General features: G+C 39.4%; 1 protein-coding gene across 1 annotated transcript; it reads left to right on the forward strand.

The window, feature by feature from the left end:
* The first annotated feature begins 487 nt into the window (after positions 1 to 487).
* On the forward strand, positions 488 to 5,441 carry irx4a (iroquois homeobox 4a). The gene is made up of 5 exons (XM_079626596.1): positions 488 to 954; positions 1,385 to 1,624; positions 1,973 to 2,079; positions 2,533 to 2,846; positions 3,296 to 5,441. Exons 1-5 carry the CDS (start codon positions 910 to 912, stop codon positions 3,964 to 3,966), a joined length of 1,377 nt encoding a protein of 458 aa, XP_079482722.1. The 5' UTR covers positions 488 to 909; the 3' UTR covers positions 3,967 to 5,441.
* Positions 5,442 to 21,056: the final 15,615 nt, after the last annotated feature.

The raw sequence follows: 21,056 nt of genomic DNA on the forward strand, positions 1-21,056 counted from the left end.
TATCACGTAAACACATTTTAATAAACATCGCAAAACATGTTTATATTGGAGATTATTTCTATTTCAGTGATAAAATATTGAACTCTACAGACATACACAAATTAAATAGTGCACTTTTATATAAGCATTGCACTTCCAGGGTCCTATGTACTAAAACAAATTAATATGAATATTACTATCTCATTTGTGGCGCGTTAGTTTGAATATACTGCTCACAATAAAATACGTCTGATAATATCTCAACTGTGAGTTTTCGATTTTTCTTTCTCAGTTTTCTAACAGGTAAATCAAAACTGTAAGTGATTATTAATGTAGGGAAACCATCGGATTATGTATTGAAATTCTGATGAATTGAGATGAAAAGGCTCTTGCTAAACCGATATATTGTCACATTTTAGTATTGCAATCTCTTTCCACAGCTCAGTTTAATTGATAAGCTCAATTACAAGCCCATTGTGCCTTAAAATTCCACCCCCACCTCCCTGTCACTCGTTGGGATTTTTATCCAGAGAAATGCGTATTAAAGTTAGAGTCTGGTCATTTTGACTGGGTTTCTTCTGACGTCAGAGCCACCGGCGTTTAAAACAACCCGCATCTGGGCTGACGTGTTTAATACTAGTTTTTATAACGCAAAATATGTATTTCTGACATCAAAGGCGGCAATTCGCCAAATGCTTTACGATGTGCGCGGCAGTGTTGTAGAAGTTTAATAGAGCGATAGGAGAGAGCATCCAAACTGGGCATCTATTGAACATCCTCAGGAAGGCGTTTAAGCAAATTAAACATGGTAGTATTGCGCTTCGCCCTATAAGCGTCCGGCAGCTTTATGCTTTACCAATCAATCGGTACAGTGAAACACAGCGGACCTGCAGTCTCGCCTGCTTTCGGGGAAACGGGGATCACTCTACAATGTCCTATCCTCAATTCGGATATCCTTACTCTTCTGCACCTCAGGTAAGAGTCGTTATCGCGCACTTATTGTTGCATTGATTCAGATTTTTTTAAATGTGAACTTCAGAAGGGAAACGCGCTCACGTGCGCTGTGGGATTAAATGCGAATGATAAAGACAAAAAGATAAAGGTTTAATCGGGTTTCTGCGATGCAGTTCAGGGCTTCCCTCTGCGCTTATCATTTTACAAATCTACTAACACGCGTTCGAGTCACAGACACATGCAAAAGTGCAGATGTGATGACAGGGGGAAGGAGGACAACAGTTGTTTTTGGCCAAGATCCATAAAACGCATTGTCCTGTGGGGGCTGACTGTGGTCTTTGCCAAAAAAACCCCGAACTTTCACTGCATTTTTGGAAACATTTGGACACATTTTTCCGAGGTATGCAGGTTGCTGTTTTATTTATCTTGTGACATTTCCAAATCATTCCAGTTCCTCATGACCACCAACTCTTTGACATCTTGCTGCGAGTCGAGCACCAGGTCCATCTCGGATTCGTCCGCGCAGACGCCCGTGTACTGTCCCGTGTATGAGAGCAGACTGTTGGCCACCGCCAGGCACGAGCTGAGCTCCGCCGCTGCGCTGGGAGTCTACGGGAACCCGTACACGAGCAGTCAGGGCTATGGGAATTATGTTACCTATGGAGCTGACGCCTCCGCTTTCTACTCTTTGGTGAGTTTAAAACATATCCAATTATACATTATAACAATAGCATGCATTCTATCAATGAATTATGATCTAACGAATGTGTTTCTATATCTGAGAAAAATGTTATTATGTTTAAATATAATCAAATTAACCTTTAGTACCTGCTGAATAAATGATTGCAGAAATGATGATGCATTTGTACAGTTTAATTTTTATATTATATTAGGTCCAAGTTTGACTTTAGGATAATTAGCATCATATATTGCACCTGAAAACAATGTTAGCAAGAACCTTATTATCATGACAAGCATCATAAATGTAAAGTTGAATCGCATGAATGTCATTACTGACAGGTCTTGTGTTTATTTTCAGGGAACATTTGATGCCAAAGATGGAAGTGCGTCTGCGCATGCGGGAATTACACAGGCTGCCGCATATTACCCATATGATCCCTCCCTGGGACAGTACCAGTATGACAGGTATTGAATAGCGGCCTTCATTAGAGTCTTCTGATTGCCAATTAACAAGTGCAGGACTCAGTTCATTTGGATCAATTTCATAGGCCGCGATCAACATATTGATGGAATAATTAGCGCAATCGCCCTATAAACATACAGAAGCATTTAATGCATATTTTTCAATAAACCAATTTCAGGTCACTTTCTTTGATGCATATTTTATGTTATATCATGCTCTTGACAGTTTACCCTTCAGGGTTTCCCCTGAAGTGCTTTAATGGCCAGATACTTGGCCGGTGCAGTCTGTGTGCACTCGATCAAGCAATTTTTACGCTCTGTTATGCTTCTAAAATAAACGCGATGCATGGCTTATTGAAACAATACAAAACATAAAGTGCTTGCATTTCTGCACTGCAAAAACATTTGCATCAACTTTGACCACAACAACACACGTTTCTTTCTTTTATATCACAGATACGGATCTATGGAAGGAGGAACTAGAAGAAAGAACGCCACACGCGAGACGACGAGCACGTTGAAAGCATGGCTCCAGGAGCACAGGAAAAACCCCTATCCCACCAAAGGAGAGAAGATCATGTTGGCCATCATCACCAAGATGACCCTCACGCAAGTGTCCACCTGGTTCGCCAACGCCAGAAGAAGACTCAAGAAAGAGAACAAGATGACATGGCCACCACGAAACAAGGGCTCAGACGATAAGAAATACGACGATGATGATGAGGATGGGTCACAAGAAGATCAAATCAAAAGTGAAACCAATGATGACGGTCAGTCCCATTACATTTTTCACAAATCAATGGGTTCCTTTATTATTATAATTTTTTTTTAATTGCTATCCTAAATTTTAAAGATAAACTCTTCTGCCTTGAGGTGTCTGGAAAAGCGCCAGCACAAACTTTTAAAAGTCTGGCGAGAGGCATGACTGTAGAAAAAAGAAAAAAGAAAAGAAAAGTTGATTACATTGGAAAACTTTTTTCAAAGTATTCAAATTTTCTTCACATCAAGAGGTTATTTAATTCCTTATTTAATAAATATCACATTCTTACTATTTTATTATAAAATAACGTACTATTTGTACCTAGTATAATGTAATATAATATAATTATTATTTTTTTGGTTGTTTTTTTAATTAAATATTTATAGCAATTTATTCGCTTATTTATTGTTCTCTCTCTCGCTCTACATTCACTTCCCATCACTATTTTTTTTTTAACAGAGAGCAAAAGTCGAGAAGACAAAGATCTTCAGTTGAGTGACTTGGACGACTTTGACACCATCGAGTCTGAGAGCTCAGAGTGTGAACTCAAACACCGCTTTCACATGAACGCGCACATGGCGACCACTGATGATCGCATCAAAGAACCATCGCCAAAACTCTCCATTCCCGGTCTGCTCGAAGCTGAGCGCGATCTCACCAAAAGCTGCTTGAAATCCACATCCGAAGACTGCGAACACGACCTTAGGCACGTCAAAACGTGTTTCCAGCAGCAGGGCCATCCATTACTGGACAGCAAACCCCGCATCTGGTCTCTGGCCCAGACCGCGACCTCGTTGAACCCGACAGAGTACTCCTCATGTATGCTTAGATGCCAACCATCACCCTCCGCCTCCTCACCTGTAAACGGCCTGGAAAGACAGCAGGATTCACCTGTTACGACTCTCAGAAACTGGGTAGATGGAGTTTTTCACGACCCCTTGTTCAGACACAGCTCCTTAAACCAAGCACAGACGAACACTACAGTTTCTTGGACCACCACGACTAAAGGCTCAATCTTAGAGACTGGACGCTCCGTAGGGAACAGCAACGTGATAAAAACACAGCAGCAAGAGGCCAGTAAGGACAGTATGACATTTCCAAAGGGGGTGAACAAAATATTCTGTTCCTAGCACACCAATGATCCTCAAAAGCGAGGAGGACTGTTTGGAATAGCCGTTTACGATTTTCAGTTTACAGACGCAACAGATAACAAATGTCAGACTGTGAATCGATGGGCCCAAATACGTTTTGTTACATAAAATTATTGCGCTTTCATGGGAAAATGTATGTATTTATTGCTGTGTTGACATCTCACTGGCGATGGTCCCACAAAAGGGATTGGTTTATATATATTTATTGGTTAGGTTGACGCACGTTCAGATTATGTAAATTAACAACTGAGGTTTATGTTCTGAAAGATTTAAAAAAAAAAAAGTTTACAGCCTAGTTTGGTTTCGGCTTTTATTGTTTCTTTGGCATGCATATGTTGCTAGTTTTTTAATGATTATTCTTTTAGACGAACTCGGACCTTGTTACAACGACTCACAAGTGTCACTGTTAAGAAAGTATCGCACAAATGCACAGATCTCCTCGAAACTGGGGAATGTTCAAATCTGCTCACTACAATAAACGGTCAATTTTCCGAAGCTTTTGTTCTGTGTGTCGATCAGAGTCGCTGTCCCTGGTGCTGAACAGACGCAGCATTATTCCCGATTAAATGTACCTGCTTGGTTAAATTATAATTTAAGCTTTATTTGTATTTGTCACTAAATGGTTGAAGTCACACCATTGAAGGATTTTTATCCTTCCGTAATTTGGCATCATTAACTACATATTTTTGATTTTTTTTAAAGTCATTTCATTATGTCAAAGTAATGGCATAACAATACAAATGGCCCGACTGTCCACTCTAAATAATGCATATGATGTTCTCCACAGTGATTGTTTCGTGTTTACTGTGTTTGGCTTTGTAATAATTCCTCAATAACTCTTTATCATTCCCTCTCGTCCTCTGATGGGAGAGATGAGGCCCTCAGGAGCCATAAGACAGCGCTGGATGAGCTCCATTAACCCGCCATAACCAGTCTGTAATTGGGATGTTTTCAGTCATCATTCACTTCACTCTATTGATTTCTACTCTCTCCCTCTGATAATATTATCGAAGCACCAAATCCTTTACCCTGACCCAACACTTGAGATGGCCTGAGTTATCCAGACAGGCCGTTTATATGGTTAGAAGGCGAGATCATTCGAAATGTTCATCTTGACACAGACCCCTCAATTTGTGGAGGTTCTCTGTACTCTGAGGCTTTTTCACCGGGGCGCGTCTCTAAGTGAAAAGGGCAAGAGAATTAGTTGGTCGAGATAAAAGGGCAAAAACACGCAGTCAAAGGCAGGAGTTGACAGTGATGGTGAAAGTGTGGCCCCTGGAGGACTGGGGTCCGTTGAGAGGGGCTTCAGTGATGAATTTCAATGTGAAAGCCAAACGATTGAGATCTTCTCCCTGGACAAAAGACATTTGAAAAAACGTGTTTTGTCTGTACAACGCAATGCACAACAAATGGTGGTGATGGTGTTGTCTCCCAATAAAAGCATTATTTTTCACATTTATATTAAAAATATAAAATATAAAAAAATATAAATAAAATAAAATATAAAATTCCAGATTTATTAATACTTAATAATTTAGTAATTTACTCATAAAAATACATTTTATATTATTAATAATAATAATAATGTAACATTATAAGAGATTAATACTTTTTCTGAAAAAAAAAAAGATTAATATTACAGAAAAGAACGCAACATATCAAAGAAAAATGGGGAACAGAAATAAGACCATTGCACATCGAATAATAAAACATTATGTATAGTGTATACGAATATTGTTTCAAGAAACTTTCCTATCGTAAAGCAGGGTTTGGAGAGGGAGAGAGAGAGGGGGTGGAGGAGGTGTGATGGTTTGACTAACTCATTCAGGCGTGTCAAGCACACACACACACACACACACACACACACACACACACACACACACACACACACACACACACACACGCACACACACACAGAGAGAGAGAGAGAGAGAGAGAGAGAGAGAGAGAGAGAGAGAGAGAGAGAGAGAGAGAGAGAGAGAGAGAGAGAGAGAGAGAGAGAGAGAGAGAGAGAGAGAGAGAGAGATGATGCTGAATTAACGGCGCTTTTACATAGAAACCGAATCAAACTGTAATCAGCGACGCGTTACTTTTCATTAAGCGCCTTTGACAGCAGCATATTCAGACTCGACAGGGGACACAGGGGCCCCTGAAATAAACTGCTCTCAAAACACAGAGCCATAAGATAATTCCTTAAGCTCCATTAACAACTCTTAGCCGCAGGAAATAGAAAACATCTCCAAATCTAAAAGCTTTATCGACCTGCGCAAACCTCTGCTGATGGCTCCGTTTTTTCCCTTTATTTATATATTTATGTTTCGTCTTAAGGGACAGGGACGTCCAGCGGTGGTAATAGACTTTAACAGAACACATTAACTGAATAAGGAGGAGAAAAAGGCGAAAAGATTTAGATCTTTCACTGACCAATTAGTGTGTTTTATTTGTTCACTGGCTCTGTCAATCATCAGATTTTATCTACTGAGTTTTCTTTTCGATTGAACATTTTCGCGTTACACGATTTTGCGAAACATTAACAAAATAAATAAAAGCTACTGTGTGTTGTTATTTTATTATTAGGCCTAGTATTATTATATAATGCACTGAACATCGGTGTTAAAAATACAATACAATCCACAGCATAACTTGTAAATATGAAGCGTAATCCAGTTGTGATGAGAGGAGATAACACATGGATCAAACAGGCCCACTTCAAGAACTAAAATAAACCATGTTGGACATCAGATTTCACAGCTCTTAACAGAACAGACGCTTGTTTATCAGACACGTTTGTCCACATTTCCCTCTGGACCCCAAACTGCAGACCTTTAAATAAGAGTGACACACGCGCACCCCTGGGAGCAAAGGACACGGTAAATATATTTGCACATCATTAGTAGCTCTCTAACACACTGGCCCACGCCTGTGTGTTTTCTGTCCTGGCTGTATCATCAGTAACATTTGGTCTTAATTAATCTGGCAGGAAGCTAATTAATAAAAAGCAATTACTGTATAGTTTTACTGGCCTCAACTGAGTGAAATGCTGACGCAGAATACAGCTTGAAGGTTGGCTCTAAACTGCAGATCTAACTCAGTTATACTCAAGCCATGCAATTCTAATTCGAATAATTATTACATTTTACAAATAAAAATGGTTAAATTGTATTGTGTCCTTGTTAGGTAATACAATTACGTATTGAGTATTAATAACAAATTATAGGGTTAAAGTTAGGAATAGGGTTTGGTTTGGGGTTAGTTGCATGCAATTATACATCATTTCCTGTTATTACTACAGTAAACGTGTAACATATGTAATAAGGACACTGTAAAATAAAGTGTTACCAAAAACTGAAATGACAAACAACCAAAAACTGTGCAAGATTTTATGTTGCATTCCCCACAATAGGTCAAATTGTGAATATATTTTACCATTGTTTCTCCCATCTAATGGTTTTGTGCCGACATCTCATTCAAATACAAATATGCCTTTTTAAAGTGTTTCACATTATTTATTTCCCCCTTTTTCTAATCTTTTGTGTATAATGACAAAGTGGCCAAACTAAATATGTTTAATCTTGCATTCAGTGTCACAACTGTTCTATCAGTCAATATTAATCACACATAAAATAGCACATGCAAAAGCCATTTGTTTTTCCTGCGGCTTTAAAATTGCATTTAAATGTCATTAAAGTTCACTAGATCGCTAGTGTAATAGGCATCGATGCAGTCGCATGAGCTTATCGGCTGCTTTCTTCCGTTAGTCACTGCGGGTAAAAGACTGGGTCTGGAGGGCAGATTTGAGGTGGTCTGTTTGATAGGCTTGTCCTCACTCACAGGTGTCACAAACTTCCCGTCGGCCTTCATAGACCAGCTCACACAACTCTAAAGTCACTCCAGAGGTCACATAGCTGCCATTGCTGGTGTGATTTGCACTCTCTGACTGGCCTGCTGTAAGAGCCTCTCTGAGCTTTGAAGAGGCTGGATTGAGTGTTAGCCAGTGTTATGTGCTCATGTGACTGAAGGAACTCACTGTCACTTTGCCAGAATATCGGACCTGAAATATCACACAGACTATACCTACATATATCAAGGCTAAAAAAAGGGCTCATTGTCCTGGGCCTGTGAGTAAACAGAAGTATGCGATAGAATGAGACGAGAAAGAATTCACACTTCAAAGCAAAATGAATAAAAAAAGCATTGTTGAGCCTTTTTGTTGACAAATAATATTGTTGTGCCCTGTACAGAAAATAACTATTTCATGTTTAATACTCCATCGACATGAGTTGATTACCACATACATTCATAATAATAAGGAATTATTCAAATAGGCCAGTTTTTTAAATGTTTAAGACATAGTATTTTTTTAGCTGTAGTTTATAACTTTTTAAAAATAAATGTACCTAAATTCTTCTGTTGAAAAGTGTCTTGTTTTCAAAGGATAATCGTTTCAACTTGTGGTTATGCTTAACAAACAGAGTAAGAGCCATAATATGAATAGTTTAAATGTGACACTAAAATGTTTGAGAAGATATTAAGGAAGATGTTAAGGTTTATGTTATTTACGTATATTCTTTGAGCACTCCCTTTTTTTTACTCTGTAATGGTTTCCCCGAAAGAATTGGCCCCATTCACTTACATTCTAAGTAACCCAGGAAAATGGGGGATACATTGACATTACAAACTTTTGTTATCAACATAATGCCACAAGCAGTTGAATTCTGGAAACCACTGCTGCTTCAATGAATATGAGATTATAATCAAGGTTTTAATCAATATATATTCCTTCTAAATATCACATGAGTTGGACAACTTCTCTGGGCTTATGAGATTTTACTTAGTTATAGAAGTGATTACAGTGTGATTAGTGAAATGTTATTTGCATGTATTCATGTCTGTATTTGATATCTGAATGCAGTAACAGTGCTTGCTCTTTTAGCTTCCAGAAATAAAATACGTAAAGATGTTTTGTTTGAGAAATGTCTTCAACATGTGTCAATACATTCATCTGCTTTTCTAGGGTACTCTGACAACAATGGTCACAGGTCACAGGGGTCATGGAAGTCTATAGTTTAAGTGATCCTTTCTTTGTTAAAGCCTTACTTTAGATTAAGTGTCCTCTCCTTGAGATAAATCATGTATTATCTTGATGTTTTGAAGACTCTCCTGTTTATAGTTAGAGCCAGGCCAAATACAACCTTGAAACAGATGTGTGTGTTAGTCTTTTTGGTTACAGGTTAAGGAAACCACTGGCATTATTGGAGATTGAGACTGAGTTGTTGATCTGGACAGTCTGGCGCCCAGCAACCCAAATCTGCAACCTGGAAGGTCACATGCCTAACTTCAGGGTCCGAGTGTCAGCTGCAAAATTGATGGAGATATGCTTCAGTCTATCTGTATATGTGTGGAAAATTACTAGGTTTATCTTTTTCTTAGCCAATGCAAATCATTCAACCTGAAGCAAGGATGTAACTTAGACCTTGGTGAAGGGTATACTTGCTGTGATCTTTGTAACTGTAAGTAGTGCGGCCTATGGACTCCTTGTAATTCTTGAAGCTGACTTCTGCCTGATGAAACTACAAACCATCTTCAGTAAAACTTTTCTTTAATTTAGTATAATTCTGACTCCGGGTCTTCATTCCTCATATCTGGTTCTGGTTCTTTGACTGCAACTTTGAGTGGGTCTCTTACACTGTAGACTGGGCTCAACTCATTTTGAATCTGGAATATTCTTTTAAAATAAGATAAAAACAACACAAGTTCTGATTATGAAAAGTAAATAGAAGAGGATAGCATAGATTGATGTCTACAGGATGAGAAAGGAGTGCAAGATTGTGATGTAGAGTTGTGAGCTCTCGTGAATCGTGTGAAGCGTGCCGTGAACGAGTCTGCCAGTCAGAGCATTAGAAGAGCTTCTCCACGAGCTCAAGACAGAAATGTTGCACGACTACGTCTGTGCACTAACCAAAGGGTCACTCATCTTTACCAGAAGTCGGCATATGCATCTAGCTATTAAAGTATCCAGAATTGTGGAGAAATTGAGAATTCTTTCAAATCCACGCTTCTTTGTGGTATAGAGCCCAGTTTAAAACTGTTCTGATTGGATTACATGAGAGAAAATACAATTGAATCAGAACGAGATCATTGATCATATATTTCTTGAGATCATCATGCCAGGCACATCTCAACAAGGTCCAACAAGACCGATTCAAACACAAATTTTGATTTGTCAGAGGAACTTAGTAATATTTCCTTACATTGTTCTGCATCAGTGTTCTTATTCCCCTCGTGCCCGACCTCTTGTTTTTATCTTTCGTTTTACAGAAACACACATGCCGCTCTTATTTGTATGTACTGCTGATCTTTTGCAACACAATTGGATACGGAGGCAAAGGTCAAGCTTAACTCTCTTATGCCTTTCATTGACGAATGAAAACAGCATATACTATTGATCCATCCTAAAATGATGTACATAAATCTGAGAGCTCCACACAATGCTGCCTGACCTTTCTCAATTACCAAGGTGACAAAAAAAGGCCAGAGTGATGCTTACAGAAGTTTGAGATGTTGATTTTCACACCCCTTTGACTGCAACCAAACAGGCACAGAAACTGTGCAAGTTAACTGGTTAATTTTTTACATTTAAAACCTAAAAATAATTTGTATTATTATTGAAAAATAATTATACGAAAAATGAATATCAGTGAAGACTTTACAATGAATGCACCGTGTGCATTGACAACTTGTGAAGTACAGTAGGAGAGTATTTTTAATTATTCAAATACACTTAAAGTGCCATTCTGTAATGGGTACATTTACATTTATTCATTTGCCAGACACTTTTATCCAAATCGACTTACAAATGAGAACAATAGAAGCAGTTAACCTAACAATAGGACGACAATATGCAAGTGCTATGGCCCTTCCCAGTATATTTTTTGATGTATTTATTTTTAAAACACGGGTTGTACTGAATGCCAGCTTGCTTATTTTGCTAAAGATAAGGATTTATTCAGTCTACATCTCATGTAAACTAGAAACTATGCTTCTAACCACAGCTCGAGAGCTGTCGTTCCAACCACACAAGTTTGCGATGCTGTTTGCAAACGTTCGTTGGAACGATGGTTTCGGGAAACACCAAATCGTTGAACTATGCTGATAGCGACGGAACTCGCGACCATAGTTGGCTAACGATGCTTTCGGGAAACGCAACCCTGGTTCAGTGAGGCAGATCATTCCACCAGCAGGGTTAAGTTGTTTTATTTAGGTTTTTTTTCTTTCTCTGTTCTGGTTTGCCTGCTTTCCCTTTGCTTATTAGTTTCCATAGTTTCAAATTAATGACAAATCTCTTTTGTCCAGTTTATTAGCGCTCCTTATGTAATTAACTAATCTGTTTCCTTTGTTCAGGGTTCCGTGCAGTCAATAGCCGCGTTTCCAATGTCGGGCCAGCGTGAGCCAGGGCCAAACGGGCCATGCCGGGCTAAAGGCCTCGGGCCTGTTGCAAAACCATGCTGCGTTTTCACTTGGGCAAAAAGCTCCACAGCGCTTCACTAAAACATGCCCCGTAACACGCCTCTCCGGAACAACGTCACACAAACCCATCATTTCACCAACAAATGGAAGTTTTATCAGAAAACTAATCAGAAAGAAATAACTGGAAACAGCGACCATTTGCTGGCATTTTTGTTGTTTACTTAAATATTTCAAACCCAAGCATCGATGTTTCACCACATATTTACAATAAAAAGTGATACATTGATCATAATGAATTAATTTGAGTCAAAATCGCACATGCACACAGAAATAAAGTGGTTTACCGTTATTTCACAAAATAAAGAGGACACACTTACTTATTCAGTCGCGTCTGTTTCTGTTTAGCCTATTTGTTACAGGACATATTTACATCACATTTAGAAAAAAATATAATTTCGACAAATATGCTACCAATTTAGCACTCTCTCCCAATACAGTCCTGTATAATAAGAGACGTACTGACAGATAACATAAAAACATGATTTTGATCGCCTTTATGATATGTCTGATTTCTTCAAGAGGTTATATTTACTAGGTTTACTATGGTAATGGATAGCGCGCAGTCCTTTGCATCGCGTGTAAATATTTTTTGCCTTATACGGTGATCAAAATCCACAACGGATCACAAACAGAAGATATTCAAACATGAACGTGAGATTTGAGCTAAAATGATTTAAAAAGTCTTTAATGCTGATGTTAGCTGGTATAGCTTGAATCATCCGGCGCTACCGTCTCCTGACTCAGGTAAACTCCGCCTCTGTTCGTAACCACTCCTCAAGCCCTAGTTTGGACCAGGGTATTCATCGGTCCAGAACGCTAGCACACATGCTTTTGGCCCGACAGTGAAAACACGGCTAATGTTAACATGATGTGTTTCATGATTATTATTCTTGTTATCTCCTCCGTGTTCCTAGTTTGATTTGTGATTAAATACGTTTTTGGTGATATTCCTTCATGTGCTCTTACTGCAGTCACCAACATGACAGAACACAAAACCTATATATAAAATAGATTTACCAGCCGTCCACCTGCTCTGTTTGGAGCAAGAACAATGTAATATCGAGGACCACACCAATGACTTCTTAAACCTGGCATGCCTTATCCCTTCCCTGACCACTCCCTGTGTGTGTTCGTTATGTTCGTGGAGTGTGTGCTGGCCAACAATAACTTGCTCATGACCGTCGGCCTCATGGATAAGGACTGTTGTTAAGAGGATTTGGAGGAAGCTCCAAGTCTCCTGTGTCTCCAAAGATCCCGCCTAGCCTCCCTTTCCCACCTCCTCAGCCTACAACAGCAAGTTCCTTCTCTGTTGAATCCACTCTGCTGCATGGTTCTGCTTCGGGTTTTCCAGTCTCCAGCTCTGCCTTGGCAAGAGGATCCCCTGGCTCCGCCTCCAGCCACCGAGCCCATCACTCCCGCTCGGGTAGTCAACCAGTCAGCTCCATCTTGGCTCCTCCCTCCCTTGGCTCCACCTGGAACCATCGTCCTTATGTCTACACCGGGCTCCCTAATTTTTCTGGATCCATCTTGGTCAGACATTGCTCTGCCTGCACCACAAACTTCCAGGCCTTCAGCTGCACTTAGTCCCTCCACTAATTCAGCTCCATCATGCTCCGCCGACTGGGCTTTGGATTATCTTCCTGTCCGCGCCATGCCTCCTGCCACCTTCATCTCCTCACTGGTTCCACTGGTCTTTGTCTCCATGGTGTCTTCCTCAGGCTATGATATTGTGATATAATGATATTCCTTCTGTGTGTGCTTACTGCAGCCACCATTACGTAACACATATGTTTGTGTGCAGTTTAATGGCAAATGGCTTTTGCTTTTACAAATATTCTGATAACATTGATTTATTCTGTCTGTCTCATTTCTATCCTGAGGTTACCTTAGTCAGATGGTGGACCTGCACCTAGCTCCACAACAGCCCTGAGTGACAGCGGAAACCCTGACAACTAGATGAGCACATAGAGACAGATTTTCACAAAACTGCTCCGAGACTTTGGGTGAGGATCCAAACGCAGCTTTTATTGGAGGGTAATCCAGAATCGTAATCCAACAACTGGCAATAGGTCAAGAACACAGGCAAACCAATCGAACATAAAACGCGGTCAAAGGGGCACATGCAAAAACAAAGAAATCCAAGAAAAACGAGCAGAAGATCAAAAAACCAAGATACAGGAAAATCAGGATAATGCTCTTAATTGGAGTGTGACACTAGGCAAGACTTCGCAAAGAGTGACTGAGTAAACCAGGCTTATATAGGGTGAGCTACTGTACAGGATAATGAGACACAGCTGAAGACAATCATGAATGATGAGACCAGGTAGTGAGTTATGGGAAATGTAGTCCTTGATTGAGTGACATTAGTCTGGGGTACAGTACCCTCTGGTGGCTATCAAGGGCACTCCAGCTGGTGATCGTGACACAGATTCCCTGTGAAGACTTCATTGACTAGACAGCTATTAGCATAGATTTTCAGTGAAGAAAACAAGAACCAGACAACTCCTCTGCACATACCCCATGGCCAGCTTCAACTTCTCCTCCCTCCATATGCCGATGTGATGTATCCCAATCTCCAAGCAGAAGGAACTGGCTGAAATATTTTTAATGATATCAAACCACAATCTGATTAATGATGTAGCCTGGAATTAAATCACACCATGTTCATTCATCTGGCCATAGGACAACTGATTCCCAGACGGAGCCTGGTTTCTCCTGAGATTTTTATCTCCATTTTCCATCACCTGATGGAGTTTGGGTCCCTTGTCAGTTCCGCCTTTGGGCGTTCTTAGTTGTGGACACTTAATATTCATCAATATTATTGACTTGAATGCAATGACACTATTGGATGAGAACTGAACTGAGCTGAATGATGACATCACTATTTTCACTACCAAACTGAATCAACACTGAACTGATTTCAGCTGAATAATTACTGTTTACCATTTTCTTTTCAGAGCTGCTTTACAGCAGAATTTAATTTAATCACTGACTCATAATATTGCTGTTTATCAATAAAGCTTCTTTGAAACCATATGTATTGTTTAAATCACTATATAAATAAAGGTGACTTTTTCCCATTTTTCCTTTTTTTTCCTATTTAGCACCTAAACTTTGGAACAGTCTCCCTAACATTGTCTGGGAAGCAGACACACTCTGTCAGTTTAAAACACATGTATTTTTCATGGCATTCACATAGAACATTATACATTTCTATTATTCAAATTAGTTAAATGATTATTAGGCTGCATAGATTAGGTCAGCCGGAACCGGGGACACTTCCTATAACACCTGATGTACTCGTTACATCATAGGCAGAATGGTATCTACGCTAATGTTTACTGAAGTCAGCTGGACACGACCACAACGCATCCCTGAAGTGCCAGCCCCATCAGCATCTCAACAAACTCTTCTCCATACCGGCGTGATGACTCCAACCTCCAACCAGATGGAACTGGATAAATATTGTGAATGTTCTGATCCAATCTGACTTCTGACCTGTAATGTTGCCTGAATAATAATCATACACTGTTTGTTCGTTGGCCAGAGGAGAACTGGCCCCAGGCTGAGCCTGGTTTCTCAGAAGGGTTTTTTCTTCATTCTGTCACCTGATGGAGTTTTGGTTCCTTGCCACTGTTGCCTTGGCTTCTGGCTTGCTTAGTTCGAGACATTTAATATTCAACAATATTATTGATCTGCCTTACTTCAGGTGGACGATGACAATGACGGCAATTTTCTTCTAGAAACAAACTTCTTGTATTATGTGCATGTTATTATCACTGTGAAGCTGCTTTGATATAATCTGTATTGTAAAAAAACGCTATATAAATAAAGGTGACTTGACTTGATGTGCAATAAAATACTTTTGTGAACATCAAGCGTAGTGTTAGTTCTGGCAGGTCACGTTAGTCAAGCTCGCATCAGCTGACTCTCAGCTGATCCACATCTACCTATAGGAATACGACTCCAATCACTGTAGACATATATAAGCTTCAGTATTATCAGCAGCTATCACGTTTCTCTGGAGCGAATTACCCTCCTCCTTCCCCAGCTCCTCCTCTCGCCCAGTCAGGATTTGGCATTCTGATTTCTCTTGAATCAGAATAAATTCTCGAATTATGTTGTACTTTAAAATCTTGAATTAAATATATTTGCATACATTCATGTTGGTTCTGTTCTTTTTACCCCAAGGGGGGTTATTGCTGCTCTCCCTGCTCTTATCCATACTAGGCTGCATGGATGCGCAGGGAGTTCTCGCCTAGAACGGAACCATATCGCCAATCCAAACTCTATGCTAATTGTCAATCATATTTGATGATAGTAGTCCTGACAGAAACTGCTTATTGTTTAAATTGTCACGTATTATGTAGATGGTGGGACAAACACATTGAACAAAATGAGGCTTTAGTAAATACAAATCAACACCAAATGTGCTGCCCTTGGATAAATGTCTGTTTCTTTGCTTGCTTCTTGAGATCAGATTGTGTTGACGTGACGGCCGGATTTAACTAGGCCTGGTTGTTTCACACAGCATGAACTCAGAAAGCAAGATGCACCTACTGCGCGCACACACACACACACACACACACACACACTGGGCTGAAGCGTCCATGCGAGCGGTCCTGTTTTACATGCCTGGCCTGGTTGAGCTGGTGAGGAGAGAAGATGGGACGAGGGGTTTCTGCCCTGTTTAAGGATGGAGAATCTGTGAAGTCTGCTTCTTATGCATGAGTCTGGACTACAGGGGCGTCCGGCTGGCTGCCCAGTCCTCGTTAAAGCATCCGCGTCAGGGCACTCGAGCCTCCTTTATGATGTCAAGTCTACTGATTTGTGTTATGGCTATCAGAGTGAGTTAACATTCACAAAGGGTGGAGCGTCATAGAGGGGCCTTCGTCTGACACACACACACACACACACACACACACACACACGCACGAGCCATTTCACATATCACACAACGACTGTCTTCAGAAACACACATACATTCCCCTCCTTCAGCAACACTCACCCCTGAACAAGCAATCAGCACTTACGCAAAAGGTCACATTTGCAATGCAGGGGACTTTATGCCGAGAAAACGCAGGTAATTGGAGACGGGCGGATGTGATACCTTTGGCGGATTGTGGCAAGATAATGTGATGGATGTGGAACATTTTGGCGGGCAATTAAATGTTTTGGAGTTCCTGGCTGTCTGATCTGAGAGGGCCGAAAGTTGGGACAGCCTGACAGTGTGCCATCTTATAATCTGATTTGCTTAGAAAAACCTGCTTCAAATCAAAGCGATTTTAATCAAAGTCGATTTTTTTTTTTTTTTCGCACACGTTGCATGAAAGGAGAGAGTGCAGAAATGAAGGGCTAATTTAATTGGGTCAGGATTGAGCTACAGGCATGAGAAAACACTTTAAAGCCTTTACATTATTTACAAACTCCTGCCCTGCCTCCACAACGCTGCTCCTTTAGGGAACAACCACTATAGGACACATAGACACTCATACAGACTAAGACTTGTCTACACGAAATCTTAACTAAAAATAACTCTGTTTATTATTTCGTTTTATTTTCCATAAAATATTTGATTTCCAGTTGTTGCATAACAAGCAGGGAAAGGCCTTGCTAACTGTTTATAGTGCATTATTAATAAGCAACTAGGGTGTTCTGGATAGTTTAGTTGCTTTCTTCCTGTCTGGTGTATTGTTGTTACAATACAAACATTTCAGTAGTCGGTAATAGCTACCGGTACCAATTTCAATAACCTTGCAAAAACTTTTGGAAAACACTCCCTTTAACTAAACATTACATAAATGATTAATACCAACAAGTTTTCAAAGAAAATACAATAGAATTTGCATGTAGATTTCAAAAATTTTTCAATAAAGTAAGCATTGCTTACTCAAGTACAAAATGAAAAACAAAGAAACTAATTACCAGTAATGTTGTTTTTAGTAACTATAGAGGCTTACTAGATCTACAAAAAAAAATAGCAAAGACTGACTTGTTTAATGCACAACTATTTTGAAATGTAATTTTTTAAAATGTATTTATTCAAATTATGAATGGATTTCACACAGCGTCTTATAATGTATTTTTTTCTAACCTCATTAAATGTATCTTAGTAAATGTCATATTTTTTTTAAATAATCAATACATTCAATTAGAGTAAAAATAAACTACAAGGCTGCTAAAAGTCTTTACACAGACTGTTTAATAGAGTGGCATCTACGATGGCCGAGAAGTGCAAATCAAATCAGAATTGTGGAAACAATAACAAATCCATGGCAATGTAACATGTATGCTCAGTTTCTGTGATTTTGTTTGCCTAAGTTTAGTAGTTGTCTTAATTAATCTCGTTGGTTGTTAATTAGTTCTACACACACTTGTTCTGCTCAGATTACCTCGTGTTTATAAACCCCGAATTATCCTTAGTTCCTTGTCCTGTATCGTCTATGTTCTGTGGTTGTGTTTCCATGATTCTTCAGAGTTTTCCTGAGTATATTAAAGACTTTGTCCTTTTGAGCCATATATATTAAAAGCATCCCAGAACAGACTTTCAGAAATACTAACAGAAAATGAAAGACTTTTCCTTTAGATTAACTTAATTTTTTCTATGTCTGATATTTCTAGCTCTGCCATGCACCTTTCCACCTTCTTCGCACGCCGTCTTCATCCAATATGTTGGAAATCACCACATCAGGTTTTTTTTTTCTTTTTTTTTCGCAAAATTAAAGGGATAGTTCACTTTGAAATAAAATTTTGGTATGTTTTAGCTTACCTCAAGGGCATCCAAGATGTAGGTGTCTTTTTTTCCGCAGTAGTTTAAATTTTTATATTTTTAGGTCAAACCGTTCTTGTCTGACAGTCATATCATGCAGGTCTATGGTCACTGTCTCAAAGAGCATGCACAGAGTCCAAATTAAAACAATTCCCCATCGTAAGTACACATTGATGGCCTAAGACACGAAACGAGCGGTTTGTGTGAGAAAACGAACGGTATTTATATAGTTTTTACCTCTTATACACAGCCACGTCCAAGTGATCTGAGGGCGCGAGCGCTTCCTTCTTTGTGACGTGTACGCAGACTGGTGCATAGATATATCAACGCATTCTCATCCTAGGGCGTCATATACTGACACTTTTGACATTTCGTCTACATCCAACGCACATGGCACCCTTTAGCGTCAATATGACATGCACAGAGCTTTGTTCGGTTATGGTTAGGTTTAGGTCCGGGGTAGGGTTAGGGTTAGACCGCTGGGGGCGCCTTCTGGCCCATATCTATCTGCGTCTCATATTGACGCTAAAGGGTGCCATGTGCGTTGGATGTAGACGATATGTCAAAAGCGTCAGTATATGACGCCTTGGGATGAGATCGGGCTGGATATATATACACTAGTTGTCGCATTAAAGACATTCGTTCCAATGAACTGCCGTAGCCAAGGCGACATCTAGTGTATACATGTATGCACCAGTCTGCGCACACGTCACACACCAGGATGGGCTCGCTCCCTCAGATCACTTGGACGTGGCTGTGTTACAAGAGGTAAAAACGATATAAATACTGTTCGTTTTCTCACACAAACCGCTCGTTTCTTGTCTTAGGCCATCAATGTGTACTTACGATGGGGAATTGTTTAATTTGGACGATGGGGAAATTGTTTTAATTTGGACTCTGTGCATGCTCTTTGAGACAGTGACCATAGACCTGCAAGATATGACTGTCAGACAAGAAGGGTTTGACCTAAAAATATCAAAATTTAAACTACAGTGGAAAAAAAGACACCTACATCTTGGATGCCCTTGAGGTAAGCTAAAACATACCAAAATTAAATTTCAAAGTGAACTATCCCTTTAAACCCTTGACATTAGTTTAACGATTGATAATTAAGTAGAGTGGAAAATTATACAGGTTAAGTTAATTAAACGCAATGTAATAGTGTTTTGGAGGTAAAATAAATATATCTGTGTTACTTTAACAAAAAATAATTGGGTATAAACAACAGTGCCACGTGACAGGCAAGTGTAAAAACAAAATAACAAGTCAGAAAACAAAACGACATATACAAAAACAAAATAGCAAGTCAGAAGAAACAACGACAGGTCAGACAAAATGGAAAATATAGCCTAGGTATATTTTATGAATGGAATACTTACCATTGATTGGACAAGACATATGTCAATCAAGAAATGCAGAAAGTACACCACATGAACAGTAAAGAAAGTTGATGACTTTAGAAACAAATCAGTCAATAACACTTAAAGTTAAAGCCATGCTTCCATTTTTTCCTCTTTCACTTACTTTCTTTTCTCAGCGCACATAAAAAACACAATTGACCGTTCGCAAAAGCCACGCCCCTTAGTTATTGTTACTACGCCCGTCAAACAATTGAGAACCATAGCCATGGCTGGGTTGAGCTCCATACATTAAGTGATTGGTTTTGGAGTAATGCATCAGACATATCCTCCAGTGCACGACAGAAATATAGACAGAATAGCGCGGGAGCAAATGCACAAAACAGTTTTGTAAAATTATATATTAATCATTTTTATTTGATCATATATCATTTTATAAAACTGTTTTGCGCATGTGCTCCCGCGCGCGCTATTTCAGTCACAACACTGCAATCAGAGGACGCACTGAAACCATCAACTCTCGATGCTGTTCTCTTCATTCATAACTCAAACTACTGAGAAGGATATATTTGTGTGAATAGTTGTGCAACTGCGCAAACTTTGTTTTGAAGTTTAATGTTTGAGTTCCAGAGGAATTTGTGACTGTGTACCTGTTCAACCACATCAAAGTTTCGTAATTAGTAAGTCCGTGCTTTTTCTCTTTTTTCCCTCTTGTTTGCTGACTGATGAGGGGGCCGCAGTGCCGTAGTGAAACGGTGTTTGTACATGTAGCCTATTTTTTTAATAATAGTTGCAAGAAATCATAAAATACAGCAAGTTTTAAGCCCGTGCAGACCTCACTGCCATAGGCGCATCATTGCACTATCTTGCTGAAATCGGAATGTTTGACGGAGGTCCTTCTCCTTAGTTACAGTTGCTGAGCTAGGATTGGACGAGAACCGTTCGAGGGCGGGGTTTTGCGAACGGTCAATTGGCAAAGGTCGATTCATCTTGCTCTATTTGTTTACCACTAGTATACTAATAAAGTTATATTCTTCTATACTAACCTGCATCGTAGCCAACGATTCAATAGTTGTCATCATCGTACAGTCTACACATGTTTATTTGATCCATGTCATACAGTGTGATTTGTAATGATTTTATAGGATTGCCGAAACCGCACAAGCATAGGGCAAAATTATTTAGCGATTGCTCCTCAGTCATGTGACTTCAGAGCAAAGAAAACACTGCTGAAAATATTGAAGACAAAATTATTTCGTTCTGCAAATATGTTTCCTTATTATAGATTAATGATCGACTGGCCATGCATGATCCTGCTTATATTTATTGAGATAATGTAATCTATACATTTTCTTCATTAGCTTCATACTAAAAAAACAAACATTTGCCACAAACTGCAGCAACAGACCAGTCAG

The sequence above is a fragment of the Phoxinus phoxinus genome (genome assembly GCF_949152265.1).
Source record: "Phoxinus phoxinus genome assembly, chromosome: 10".
Classification (NCBI taxonomy): domain Eukaryota; kingdom Metazoa; phylum Chordata; class Actinopteri; order Cypriniformes; family Leuciscidae; genus Phoxinus; species Phoxinus phoxinus.